Here is a 13,895-nt window from a genome sequence, read left to right on the forward strand (position 1 = left end):
GTATTTACGAGCGTTTGCTATCGACGGTGGACGAGCGTTACGGCGAACGCTTCGCAGACACCCACTGCGCAGTTTTCAATTCGGCCAGGTACAACGAGAAAGCATGATTCTAGCGCAGATATTTCACCCTGATTTTGGTTTTTGAATTCATAAATGGAGACGATTTCTCTTCCTCAGGGAGGTAATGAAACTGGAATGTTTTATTCTTTAAGCGTCTCAGACGAAGCTTACTCCATGGTCTGTGTTCGAGTCGCTCTAAAAACTGTAGGAGAGTCAGAATTTTCAGAAGCCGGTTGTAGACGTACAAGGATGGCTAGTAAGTGTACATATTGGTTTTGTACTGGTCTAATGTATATGTGACATTTGGGGATATTTGGTGGAGTCGTGCATTAATTTTTTTCATTATTTCCCTCATTAATTGGTAATCCCACCTCTGCCACCACATTTGTCGCTACCAATGATAGGGCAAGCATTTGCTGGCTAGGACCTACCTTTAATTATCAACAGAAAAGACCACATCAGGATGGGCAAACACTAGGGCGTGACAGCCTAGGCGGCGGTCCCCAAAAATATGTCTGTTTCAGAAATATGTATTTATGTTAAAAATTGGGTTTGCAACTTTCCATTTTCAGGACCGTCATCTGGCCCTAAGAATTTCACATTTATTAATTCTACACAAGACAGCCAAGATCCTCAGCGAAGAAATGTACTGCTCAGTTGGGACGTATGTATGAGCTGTTTGTTCTTGTTTGTTTTAACATTTGAATTTTGCGGGAGTGTAGGGGTGGGGTGGGGAAGGGGGCGGGGTAGTATGGGAGCGAGAGTACTGTCACGAGGAATGTCAGCGTTGTGGGATGGGAAGTTCTTTCTTTGGGACTACATGGTATTAAAGCATTGTTTCAAATTAATTAAAGAGAGTATGTGTATGGCAACAGCATTAGCATTTTTCTGTTGTGGCTCTCTGAAACATTTTCCCTGATGTACGATGGAGAGTGGGGTCACCCCCCTCTCCCCTCCCCTTCTCCCTGTACCTCCTCCATTTGTACAAGCTTTTCCAGATCTGGATAACAGAGGCCAGACAAAATTGCGGCCTCAGATCAGTCAAGTCTGACTGTGTATGATTTATGCGCTGTATTGTTTTAACTTGTAACACATGTTTTTTTAATTTCTATCAATAATTTCAAAGGGTAAAATATTAGAGGTAGGTAGTCTGCTTTTGGGGCAAATTTCAGTCATTTTTAGAGATGCGATTAATTTTGTCGTCATGACAGTCACACTCGTATCTGTACCTTGATATTATTTTTAAATTTTTGGTCTGGAGACTTCATAAATTGTTAATGAGCACTTGCATGGGATGAGGAGGCCTTGGTAGTGTTATGTTTAACCTCCCTATCAAGACCAACTGCGGTTAGTTCTCTGCCCAACTGAACTTATACAAAGACACAGAGGGGTAGAAGTTAAAAAAAAGGAATATTTAGAAGTCGAAAGCAAATATCAAGGTTAACGTTTGCGCAAGAATACAGTCTATGAACTTGTGGCAGGTAGCTATAATTAAATGTGGCGTAAAGCTCACGTATGGCATGTACGTTGTGTCAGCAGTACGGAGGGATAATGTCAAAAGATTCTTTTACCGACTTTTGCATGTATTTCACAGCCCCTGGCTCCAAAAGAAGCTAACGGTATCATCACTGGTTATAGATTGACCGTTTGGAGAACTTCTAATTCCACAAATCTATGGGAATATCACATTCCACCGAACGACACAACTACATTAGTCAAAGGTACGTCGGTGGTGGGATTGCCTAATTATCAGCATGGAGAGTATTACAATAGATGGAGAACCTTTTGAGAAATCAGGAGCCTATTGAAGAAACAAACAGAAACACGTAGAAACTAAAGAATTTAAAATGCTGTACAGAAAGATTTTAGACACAGGAAACAGAGCCATCATGCAAAGTGTGACTATATATATATATATATATATATAAATATATTTATATATGTAACACATACAGAGGATTTGAAGATTACTTTGCAAAACACCAAGAATATTGTGAGAAAGATGCCCTAATATTTTTCAATATTTTGGGATTCATAGCAGTCTTCACATGGATTAATCATTTTTGAATAACATGAGAATTTGGGAAGAGTTGCTGGAAAATATGTGGGCACATCATAACAAAAAACATGAGAATGTTTTGGGAAAGTGGAATGCAGGATCAACTATAAGAGAAGGAATGCAAAGGATAGATAGGGTATACGTGTGTGTGATCGAGCGTTTAACTTTCCTCCGTTTTGGCCTGTTGTAAGACTTGCCATCATAAAATACATTGTAACATGAAATGTCATACTAACAGAAATGAAAAACTTTGATCTGTGAAACTATGTTGGTGCAGATTGTGAAATCACAAGTGGACAATCAGGGAAAGCCGGTTATTTTCTTCTTAGCAGCTCAGGGAAAGGAAATATTCTTGGACATTAAAAAGCTTGGGAAATCTGAAATCATCATGACTGTCTGGTCAGGCGTCATAAACCCGACCAAGTGGATTCTTTTGTCCTAATGGGGTGTAATTTTGTTGAGGTGTTTTTATTTTAGCACACAAGTGTAACAGCACACGGGGTATACATTGTCTGACAGATTGTGATATTGGGACACAAAAGATGAGACGGTTTTAGAGGTATTAATGAAATCTACAGATGGAATATATTTGTATTGTGTGCATGTATGCTTTGGTACCTACCCAAATCTTTTCTTTCTCCATATGCTTTTTTTTTTTACCAAGTTCTCTCCTTTTCTTTTTGTCTTTCGTTCTTCTAGGTATCTTATCATACCAGGAATACAAAGCCCAACTTTTTGCGATCAATGCTTTCGGCGAATCCGATCCGAGTAACGTGACCATCACTAAAGTCGTCACACCTAATAAGGGTAAGATTAACTTCCTTTTTCCTTCTTTCCCAATTTTACACTCAACTTCTTTAGATCCTGCTCTCACTTCACTCACTCCCTACCTCCCCTGATAGCAGATTTCCAGAGACTTCCTTTCTTTTTCATTTTGTGTTTGTTGTAATCACATTAATTCAGGGAGATGCGGACAGAACCATCAACATGATAATCTTAACTTTGATAGAGTTATGCATGTGATGACCAATACCCCCGAAACAGCCAAGAGAAACCTTCATTCTGTTTCCTGAGATATTTTGTTTATAAAAATGAATTTTTTTTTTTTTTTTTTTCACTCTTTTTTTTTCTCTCTTTTTTTCGAAGTCTGCAGCAAATTTTGTGCCACAATTGTAATGAAATTTGTAATATTACCAAAGCTATAATCAATGTCAGTATTAACAAAAATGCTGTAATTTGAAAAAAAAAAAAAAAAAATTGGGGGGTGGGGGTTCATGAAAACATGGAACAAAAGAAATATGGCAGAGTATGTAAGATATTTCACCTCCCTTGTGGCACAATGGCACATCCCTCATTGATAATATGACCATAATCCAATGATATGGCTTGTTAGAACTAGAACATCTCCCTTATAGAAGCTGTTGTGTAGAGAGAATTTTTAACCCCTCTCCCCCCAAAAAAAGAGGTATCTATCACTTAAAGGTAAAGAGCATGCATGATGGTTGGGTTTGCTTCTCCTTTCGACATTAAGGGATGTTTTTTTACGTAATATTGATAGTTGTTAAACTCTCATCTGTGCTGTGTTGTTCAGACATTGGTGCAGCAATGTACTAGCAATTCTTCAATTATTTCCACTTTGCCTTGCAGCACCTTTAATCATCATTTGCACATTAGTGGTACTCACGATCATCTGTTGCATCATGCTAACGATATGTTTGTACTCCAAGATTAAGAAAAGGGTACTCCCGAAAGTTCCCGAACCAGTGTACTACAACGATCCCTTCGTAAGTACCAATTGGGTGTGTTCTAGTCAGTTCTCACAAATCTAATCTGTGCCATTGTTTTTGTTTTTTTAAATGTGCTGTCGTACATTACCCCGCTGGAGACACGGGTGGCCCTCACAAATCTATCACAAAAACCTGTGATCATTTTGGTCACTTTAAAGAATGGAGAGTATTACACAAAATGGTAGCTAGAAAGAAAATAGTTTGAAAAAAATGGATTAAAATTTTCTAGTTTGAACAGCCATAAAGTCTTTCACAAGTTTATTTCAGATAAGTGTGGTTAGTTTTATCACCTTCAGTTCTTTTTCTCTTGACAAAGAACACCACAAAATAGCTTGGGAGAGGAGGATTATAGTGGGAAATACTGCTGAGGTGACCACCCCTCCCACCCCCCATACTCTCCAGCAATTGGAGGGGTGGATAAAGCAATAAACCAATAACAATCAATGCTACATTGCAATTGACACTTTTACACCATATGCCAATATCAATTCAAAAATATCTTCAAACTCCTCAAAGAAGAAAATGTCCCTGTCATAACAATACTCTCTCAGCTGCTCCCCCCCCCCCCAATCCATCAATCTCTAACCACTGTGCAGGATGACCTTAGAAGGCAGAGTTATAATGCTGATATTATACAATGCAATAAGACATGATATGTATAATATGATACCTTACATACGGTCTCCAGGGATGTGCTCAGGAATATTTGAGTGCCGAGCAGATTGTGCGGTAGTGTGATCCACACCCTGGGAGAGGGATCTCATGGGTGGGGTACCCCCTCCCCACTGGACAAATTTTGCACATGAAGTATGAAGTTAGTATAGATTGCCTGCTTTTTAAGATATTCATTTTTAATGTATGCTAAATGTCAGCTTTATCAAAAGATGACATTGACTGTATTGACCAGACATACTAGATGGATTATAGTAAGATACCATGAAGAAAAAAATGTTCTGTTTTCTTCATAACTAACATCCTCACCGGTGCGGTGCGATATCCAGCACGTTCTTTGGCTCAAGACAGATTTGTAACTCACTGCAAAATATGTTTAAATAATGTTTATCTGAGGCCATAAAATGCCTCTTATTTTCCAAAGAAACCTCCTCTTTGATTGCTTTTGATGAGTTGATGAGTCTTAGAACAGGTACAATAGTTCAAGACCTTTTAGTTGGTGAAACTCAGATGGTTGAAAAAAGTGATTTTCAAAATATTTAAAGTGGTAGAGAAATACAACATGGATTTGGTACCAGTGTTTTCAATCACAGTCTACAATGTGGCAAAATTAATAAGGTACCTACCATTCATCCTTGAGAAATATATGCATGATCGGTTTTTACAAAAGAGACTTTTACCAAGATGCTAAAATCTCTGGACTATGTACATTTTTTTCTTCTCAATTTCTTTCACATTTTCAGATGACACAGTTGCAGTGCACACATTCCATAGAACCCGAAGTCTTTGATCCATTGAATTCTCCACCCGTCGAAACGTCCACCCAGATCGCAAACGGCGATGTGGTTACGTCGGAGCCTGCGGTTAGGGTCTGGAGCGAGGCGAACGGCACCGGTTACTCATACAGACGATTCGAGAGCAGTAACGGCTCGTCGATACATCACGGCAGCCAAGAATTAACGGGTCTGCAGGCCGTGGGAACACACGACATACAGCACAATACTTACACGTCTCTACCGTCCAGGTGTGATGACTTAACAGGAACGGCAACATATACCTCCAATACCGACGGCAATACCGTTAGAGTAACTACACCACAACTGAGTACGAACGAAGAATACCAGTCCGATACAACAGAGGACTATGCCCGAGTCGCCTTGCTTGCGGATCACCCCGATGGTGCTTCTGCCAGCGGAGGTCAGGAATATGACATGTTCGCCGCCAGAAAACTGGAGGATTTTCCAAGTGGAGAGATGTATGACAAAGAACCAATAGATAGAGGGAGGTCTAGCAGGCAGAAAGCTGGTAATGGATTAGATGGAGGTGCTACTTCCGAGAGTTTCCCCACACCGGGTTTCGTTGATCCACCTGCGGCCCAATCTTCCCAGGCTCGTTGGAAGGCTGCTGGTGGTGCTAACGTCTCCAATGATTTAGGCATCGTTAGCCCAGATAGAACACATAGAGAACCTTATCTTCCTAACATAATAGACACCGATTGTGTCGAACCTTCAATGGTTACAGGCTTCCATGATCCATATATTTCCAATCAGAGATCGCTGGTGCAGGACTCTAAAGGTAACGTTTCTTCCTCCTCCGGAAGTGATCCATATTTGTTGAAGGTTGGTAGTACTCCCGGATCAGACTTCAACCGCACATGTGATCCCTACGTCTCGAATGGTAACGATGCTCCTGCACGGAAACAGAATCCGGAACGGCCAGGTGATGCAAATGTTTGTGACGGATCAAACTTGAGAGGAAGCAAGGATCTGATGACCATGGCTAGTAAACCATATATATCTAAAGAAAAGTGCATTCCAGGATCAAAAGGAGAGAATGTGGATAGAACCTGCCATTCATACAATTCAAATGGTAGAGATTCGACCGGTTGGAAGCCAAGCCCTCGTTCACAGACTGATCCATGTGTTCCTGACCGGTCAGACTCGACCGGAGGCAGTCTTGATCCGTACCTTCCTCACATGTTAGCCTCTGATACCGATCCCTTGATCCCTGATCCGAAGAAGGGGAAGAAGGACACAACTTTTGATCCATATATCTCCCATTCTGCCTCAGCTGCTGGTCAGAACAGTTCACCGTCATTTAATGTATCAGAAGAGACGTTTATCTCTGATCCATATGTAACACAAGCTTCCCTTGAGTCGAAGATTAAAAATCTTGATGTGCCAAACGAGCTCCCATCGAATGAAGGGTGGCATGGAAGTACCACACGTGCACCAGCAATGCCAGCAAAACCTTCAATTTTTGAAGACATGACTGAAGCTCCTGTCGATCCATATGTTGCTCACGCCAAAGCTGTTCGTGGATCTAACGACACGGCTACCACTGGGAGTAAACCTTCTACCAGTCATAGAACTGTTGACAAATCTGATGGATCTACTGTTTTACAACAGGAAAATGATCCATACACATCTCATGTTTCTCTTATAGCTGGATCAGAGTTCGGAAACAAACCCGTATCTGTTCTGCACACGAGGGATGATCCTTACATTTCCCATGATGCTCTGTCAACTGGATCAGAGTTCAGAAACAAACCCGTATCTGTTCTGCACCCGAGGGATGATCCTTACATATCCCATGATGCTCTTTCAACTGGATCAGTGTTTAAAAATGAACCTAAAGCTCCTCTGGATCAAAACCATGATCCTTACATATCCCATGATGCTTTGTCAACTGGATCAGAGTTCGGAAACAAACCCGTACCTGTTCTGCACCCGAGGGATGATCCTTACATATCCCATGATGCTCTGTCAGCTGGGTTAAACAAACCTAGCACTCCCTTGCAGCAGAGAAATGATCCATATGTATCCCATGATGCTCTTTTATCTGGATCAGTGATTAAAAATGAACCTAAAGCTCATCTGGATCAAAACCATGATCCTTACATATCCCATGATGCTCTGTCAGCTGGACCAGAGATTGGAAACAAACCTAAGACTCTTCTCCACCAGAGGAATGATTCGACGGTATCCCATGATGCTCTCTCAGCTGCATCAGACCTTGGACACGAACCAAAGGATCCGTTGCAGCAGCGAAACGATCCCTACGTATCATGTGATGTTCTTTCTGCTGGATTAGAGTTTCAAAGCAAACTTAAACCTCCTCTGCATGAGAATGATGATCCGTATGTGTGCCATGATGTTCTTAAAGCTGGATCCGAATTTGAAAGCAAACCTGAATCTTGTCTGCAGCAGAAAGATGATCCCTATGTATCCCACGATGCTCTTTTAACTGGATCAGAGTTTGAAAACAAACGTAGAACTCCTTTACAGCCGGAACATGATCCTTACGTATCCCATGATGCCATTTCTGCTGGATCAGGTGGTCAGACCAAAAACCAAAAAACTCCTCTGTAGCAGAAGAATGACCCCTACAGATCCCATGATGCTCTATCAGCTGGATCAAAGTTTTGGGTAAAAAAGTTTAAGAAAGCCTAGCACTTATTAGTGCCCATTTTAACCTCAAACCTGACCTTGAATTGCTCAGATACTTACCTAGTTTCACTGCTGGATAGTGTAACAGAAGAAGGCGTTTTGGTCCACAACCATTTAGGCCCACATACCAGGATATTTCATGAGGACCTACCAGAACCCCCTCCTCCCCCCCCCCCCCACCAACCATTCAGATTCATAGCTCAGAATTCATGACAGGTGATTTGGATTGTGGACTCAATGTTACAAAAATATAGCTAAATCGATCTCCTTGGGCAGCTCCAAAAACTGTAGGTGTATTTGTTGTCGTCTGGAGTAAGACTTGCGACCGACCAAAGACCATTTGAAACCCACTTTGGGTCTCCCTCCCCTCCCCACCCTACCCCTCTGCTCCCATAGTTTGTGGACTACAAGACCAGAGAAAAACATACATTCATCCATCGGTAACCTCAGTATTAAATAAGGTAAATTCATCTTGCCATTCCACTGAAATTTTTCACATATTTTTATTTTTGACTTTTACAGACAATTTGGTGAAGAACTTTGACGTTCACGGTACATTTGCATATATAATTTATTACAGTTGATTTTAAAAGTTGTGTATTTTATGAATAGAAGTGATTTACTGCCACTAAAGCAAGGGTGCTAGAACGGGTCCAGCAGCTGAGACAGGTGCAGGGCCAATAGTTAATTAAGTTGGTCTTAGTTTTTTTTCAGTTTTTTTAAAGTTTCCTGCCATCGAACACCACACCCCCCATCCAAGGTTTTGCGAGGTTGTGCAAATAGCTAATTTCAATTTTATGATTGGGGTTAAATGGGGGTGTACATCTAACCCCCCCCCCCCCCATTCCCTGGACAGTAATGGATCATTTGGCTCTTTATACTGTACAGTACATCATAACCATTTCCATGTACTCCATTGTGTGCTGCTATCTCCATTAACCCTGTTTCCTTTCATAATCATATTTGTTAATATCTTCCTCAACGTTTGGCTAGGAGTATTATCTTACTCAGTAGCTAATTGATTTGTACATTGTCTCCATCGCAGTCATTATAGTTTATTCTGCCTTTTCTAAGACACATTTCATAACTGATAAAAAAGCGTCATCGACTACAGTTAAATCGTGTTTTTCATGATGACATACGCTATTGTGATGTTCTCGTGAAATTGCGCTAACACTATGCGACAGTTGTTAAAAGCGATCACCATGCATGTTAACACTACGGACGTACCTGTGAGACACAATGTCGTCCAACTGTAGTCTGTTATTCTGTTAATTATACAATATCACAGAAATCTATAAGGTCGAAAGACTCTTCCGTCCATAATGTTTTTGGCGGTGAAATTAAACGATTTCTGTCAGTACTTCGCACAACTTGTATAGTGAGCATTCTGCCTGGAAAGGTACGGTGGCCAAGAAGGGATTTTAGGAATAAAAACTTGGAATAGTTTGCTATAGCCCATACCTCACACTCTTTAAATGTTTCAGTTTTCGTTACCGTGTATTTTGATTTTGTACATCTTTTTTTCCCGCCCAAACACAAGAGGCTATGATAAATCCGTGTAGGCTACTATCAGATAGTTTGTACCATACAAACCATCATTGTCACTTTTTTTTCGGAGATGACCAATATTTATCGCACCAAACGTTTTTCCTCCGGCCTTTTTTATCAAGTGCTTTCCCTTGTTCTTTTGTTTTATGATATATGTAGTTTATTATTTTTTTTTGGGGGGGGGGTCGGGTAATTAGTTTCATTTTCTACCATCATTATTTGATATAATTCCTTTTCATTTTTCCTTCTGTTAATATAACTAATGAATAGTCTGTACCATTTACATCTTTCATAAACTTTCCTTCCAGTTTTTGCTCAAAACTATCTTATTTTTACCTCTTTTTACGGTTGTTTCTTTCCTCCTCTCCCTATTTATCAGGAAAATTGTTTCTATTTTAAACTTCGTGCTAATTTCAATTTGTGAATAATGTTGTTCTGACCGAGTGGCAGTATACCTCTTATTTTGCATTCATGGTTAGAGGTCAGTATGTTGTCCTGTGATTTTGACTGCGATTGCGCAGAAGTAAGTCATTTGTGACGTACAAAGGCCTATAAATTTCCATTGTTATGATGTGTTGATTCATCTCTTTATGTGTAAATCTATACACAATCTCAAGTGTCAATAAATAATTTGAAATTTCAGTGGTATCACAAAACAAAATGAATTGAAGTTAAATCACTCAATGAAAACAAAACAAACATAAACAAAATCATATTTTAAAAAAAATCGTAATTCCTATAATACGGTCGACATGAGTAAGTAGCAAGTACCAAGTGACCTGGGTTGGAGGTATTGTGTGTGTTGAACAAGAATAACTGTTGAACGAATCTCTAAAAAATAGTTGATCATAATCTGCTCATCACATCGAGTATGATTTTCTTGATATTGTTTGCAAGGATTATTCATTATTATGACATTAAACTTGTACTAATTCGATGGTTAGCTGAATGATCCAGCAATGCTATATAACTGCATCAGTTTTTCCACTGGTTGGAAAAGTGCCGGGTGGCAGATACACACTTCTGCTCCTCTTTATTTGAATGTGGAGGATGCCTCCCCCTCACCCAACTCCACTGCCTTTGACCAAGAGCATGACCGTACCCTAAGACTTAATGAGCGTGCTATCAAACGTTCATTACTACGGTATATCGTGTGCACAACGACGACGCTCTATTATTAACCTTTGTTTAAAATCGTTCAGGAAGTTTATGTTTATTTTTCATCATTCATGCATGGTACTATTTTGGTGCATCAAAGTTTACAGATTGTGTTTTCATAAACTATATTATTTCCTTGTCTTGGTTCCGCCTGTAGATTAACTCTTTAAAAAAGAACTCAATTGCCTATATATCAGCTCAATAAAGTATTAATTATACATGTATAACAGACTGAATTATCCATGTTGCATTATTGCTTTGACAAACAGATGAAAACTGCCTATATATTACAATAAAATATAACTATAGTTTTTCTAACGAATTATAATTTAGTTTAATAATTAATAGTCTATATCATATTGTGTCTTTGTTTTCCTTTGAAATCTCACAATACATTATAAATATTATAATTGGATAGATTTGTAATAGTTGGTTGGACAATAGATAAAAGTGAAAACTTTATACAGTCAGTGTATTTGTATGTTGATTATTTTTGTATCGTGTTATTTTTGCCATCGGTCCAACAGTTCACCTAACCTTCAAAAGAATGTTCATACAGTTATGAATACAACCATGGGCGGCGATCCGTACTTCAGAGTGGGGGGATATGACCTTGTTGACTATCGAAGCGTAGCGCCACCATGAGTTGGCGCGAAGCGTACAAGAAAATTTTGGGATTTACAAACCCTCTATATGGCCGGAAACGGCACTTCCCGAGGTTTCCAAGCGGCATATACCCAACTTTAAAATAGGGATATCATGTCCGAAATATCTTATAATCAGGATCCAAAATACTTTTTTTTTTTAATATCGGGTGTTATTTTGGGAAAATTGCCCCTGTCAATCTTGTTTCAGGCACTACGTTAGAATGTTCGAGAGCTCTTTTCTATTATGCCATGAAGAAAATGGCCTCATGCAGGCTATTATAGGCCTATACACATACACAATTACACATAGTTACATTCCTAGGTACCGATTGCTAGGGCATCCAGGTGAAACGTGTATTAAGCATTACCCTGGTAACATGAGATTCTCAGCGGTTCGAGGGAACATACATGTACGTGTGTAGGCCTACTATAGGGCCTATATGAATACTATGAGGGTGCATATATGTACTATATACGGTGGGCGCAATAATACATTTTGTTGTTATAGGGCCAATGAAGCCTACAGTCAACTATTCTTGCTTTATAAAGACGGTTTATTTGAAAATATCGCACTGCGTTTATGGTAGGCGAGAAATGAAGCTAAAAAAGAGCCGTACATTCACGATGATGCATATAAAGGCATGAAAATATTCTTATCCCTGGCATTTGGTGGGGGGGGGGATATGGTGTGTTACATCCCCTCCACCCATTTTCATGGGGGGATATATCCCCCCCTTCCCCCCCAGGATCGCCGCCCATGAATACAACTGATGATAAATAAATATATCATTTATGCGTCACATACGCTAAATTATATTGGTTCAAGGAACATCCACTCATCCGTTCCGACTCACCCCCGACCCTCCCCATCTCATTTTGATTGCTTTAAAATTAGGCTACATCTGTTTTAACATTTGCGTGTAATTTCTTCTTCGTTTTCGTTTATCGAATGAAATTTGACATTTAAAATTGCATGATCAGATTTCTGTCATAGCATTAAAGCAAAGTTATACATTTTCGGATTTTGTTGTGTACGATCCAAATCTAAATGCAACCCCGGAACAATATCCGATTCCGTTTCATAGTCAGGTGGGCTATGTTTTGACAATGGTGTGGAACCATTATGATCCTCAGTTCAATTGGCGCGAACTGAATAGGGAGTTGACTTTAAAGATCTGCTTTATTGGCTCCAATTACAGCACGCTATAGCTAGGAAAGTTTTGTGATTACATAGTCGACCTGCCACGGTCGTAAATCCACCTCAGGCTCTAAGATTAGCTTGCATCAGCTTCTTAAAACCATTATATATCTTTGTGTAAACACTGTGTGGAAATATGTTCATGTTTACAGTGTAATTAATCATACAGCGTTCACACAAAGATCCTCATACAAGAAAAAAATATGTGGCAGGTAATTAGTAAAAAAGAAGTCATTTTACGACCAAGGCAGGTCGATGAAGTAATCTCAAGAAACTTTTCCAGGATAGCAAGTTATACTGAGTTGGGTTCTATACAGCAGACTTTAAACTCTTCCAGTGACAGGCTCCAATATATAAGAACCGTATCCAGTTTATGAATGCGCATTTCCGCATGCTTGAAACAATAATTTTCAGAGAATGTGTTCGGTAGTTGACGTAAATCGTTATACAGTTGGCAGACGATAAAACGCTTGTCTATGAGGTCTACAGACACCTAACCAATTTGCCCCATATTCAATACATTTGTTGTATGTGTGATTTAATCTCATTCAAAATCTGTGGACATTTTTCGAATAGCTCTTCTAGTTTCCAAAATATACATATCTGAATTTTTTTATAAATCTTGGGGAAGTCCTTAAATATGTGCAAACTATGACGTAGAGTGTTGCGCTCATCAATATTTCTTGTTTTAGCTCTTTATAAGTTTACCCTTAATTACAAGACCACATAAATCATTTGAATAATGTGATGTTCTCATTTCAAAATAGAAAATAAAATATTTCCAAAAGTCGCCCTATAGTAGGCCAAAACCTGTGTTCAGTGTCCTTCAAACGTAGGTTGTAAGAACTTAGGAATAACATAACAGATAATTAGGCAGTCAATCCCCTTACATCATCAATGTGCATAATTAGCTCATGTTTATTCATAAATAAACTAGAATTAAGAAAAGACTTGTAAAATGGTCAGTCTTTGATGGGAGTTGCAGCTATTGTCATGATTTCTAATACCCTTTAGAATGATTAGGGCAATGTTGTTCCTGTAGACGTCCGTGGAACTTGAAAGAGAAAGGTTTCCAACACTGTTAGTCGAATACCACATTCTTGAATGTAACCTATTTTGATTGGCTCAACTCTCTATACTTACATGCAGTGAGTTGATCGGAATCAGCGGTCTGTACATGATACCTCATTCACGTTGCTCAAAAGATGTACTATCTTGCCTCTTATAATCTTCTTGCCGAATTATTTTGCGAAATGTGACACCTTTGGAATGTTTGCTTAGCTGCCAAACGTTATCTGTATTTATAGAATTTTA

At 39.3% G+C, this 13,895-nt stretch overlaps 1 protein-coding gene across 2 annotated transcripts in view; it reads left to right on the forward strand.

Moving 5' to 3' along the window:
- The window catches only part of LOC139978557 (uncharacterized), a 31,002-nt gene extending 19,804 nt beyond the window's left edge, over positions 1-11,198 (forward strand). For both annotated transcript variants that reach the window (XM_071988878.1, XM_071988871.1), the window contains 6 exons: positions 178-316; positions 633-724; positions 1,655-1,781; positions 2,819-2,926; positions 3,767-3,903; positions 5,322-11,198. In XM_071988878.1, the coding sequence (XP_071844979.1) occupies positions 178-316; positions 633-724; positions 1,655-1,781; positions 2,819-2,926; positions 3,767-3,903; positions 5,322-7,949 (3,231 nt within the window). In that variant the 3' untranslated portion in view covers positions 7,950-11,198. The remainder of the gene's footprint in view (positions 1-177; positions 317-632; positions 725-1,654; positions 1,782-2,818; positions 2,927-3,766; positions 3,904-5,321) is intronic.
- The last annotated feature ends 2,697 nt before the right edge of the window (positions 11,199-13,895 follow it).

This window comes from Apostichopus japonicus, chromosome 2 (genome assembly GCF_037975245.1).
Source record: "Apostichopus japonicus isolate 1M-3 chromosome 2, ASM3797524v1, whole genome shotgun sequence".
Taxonomy (NCBI): Eukaryota; Metazoa; Echinodermata; class Holothuroidea; order Aspidochirotida; family Stichopodidae; genus Apostichopus; species Apostichopus japonicus.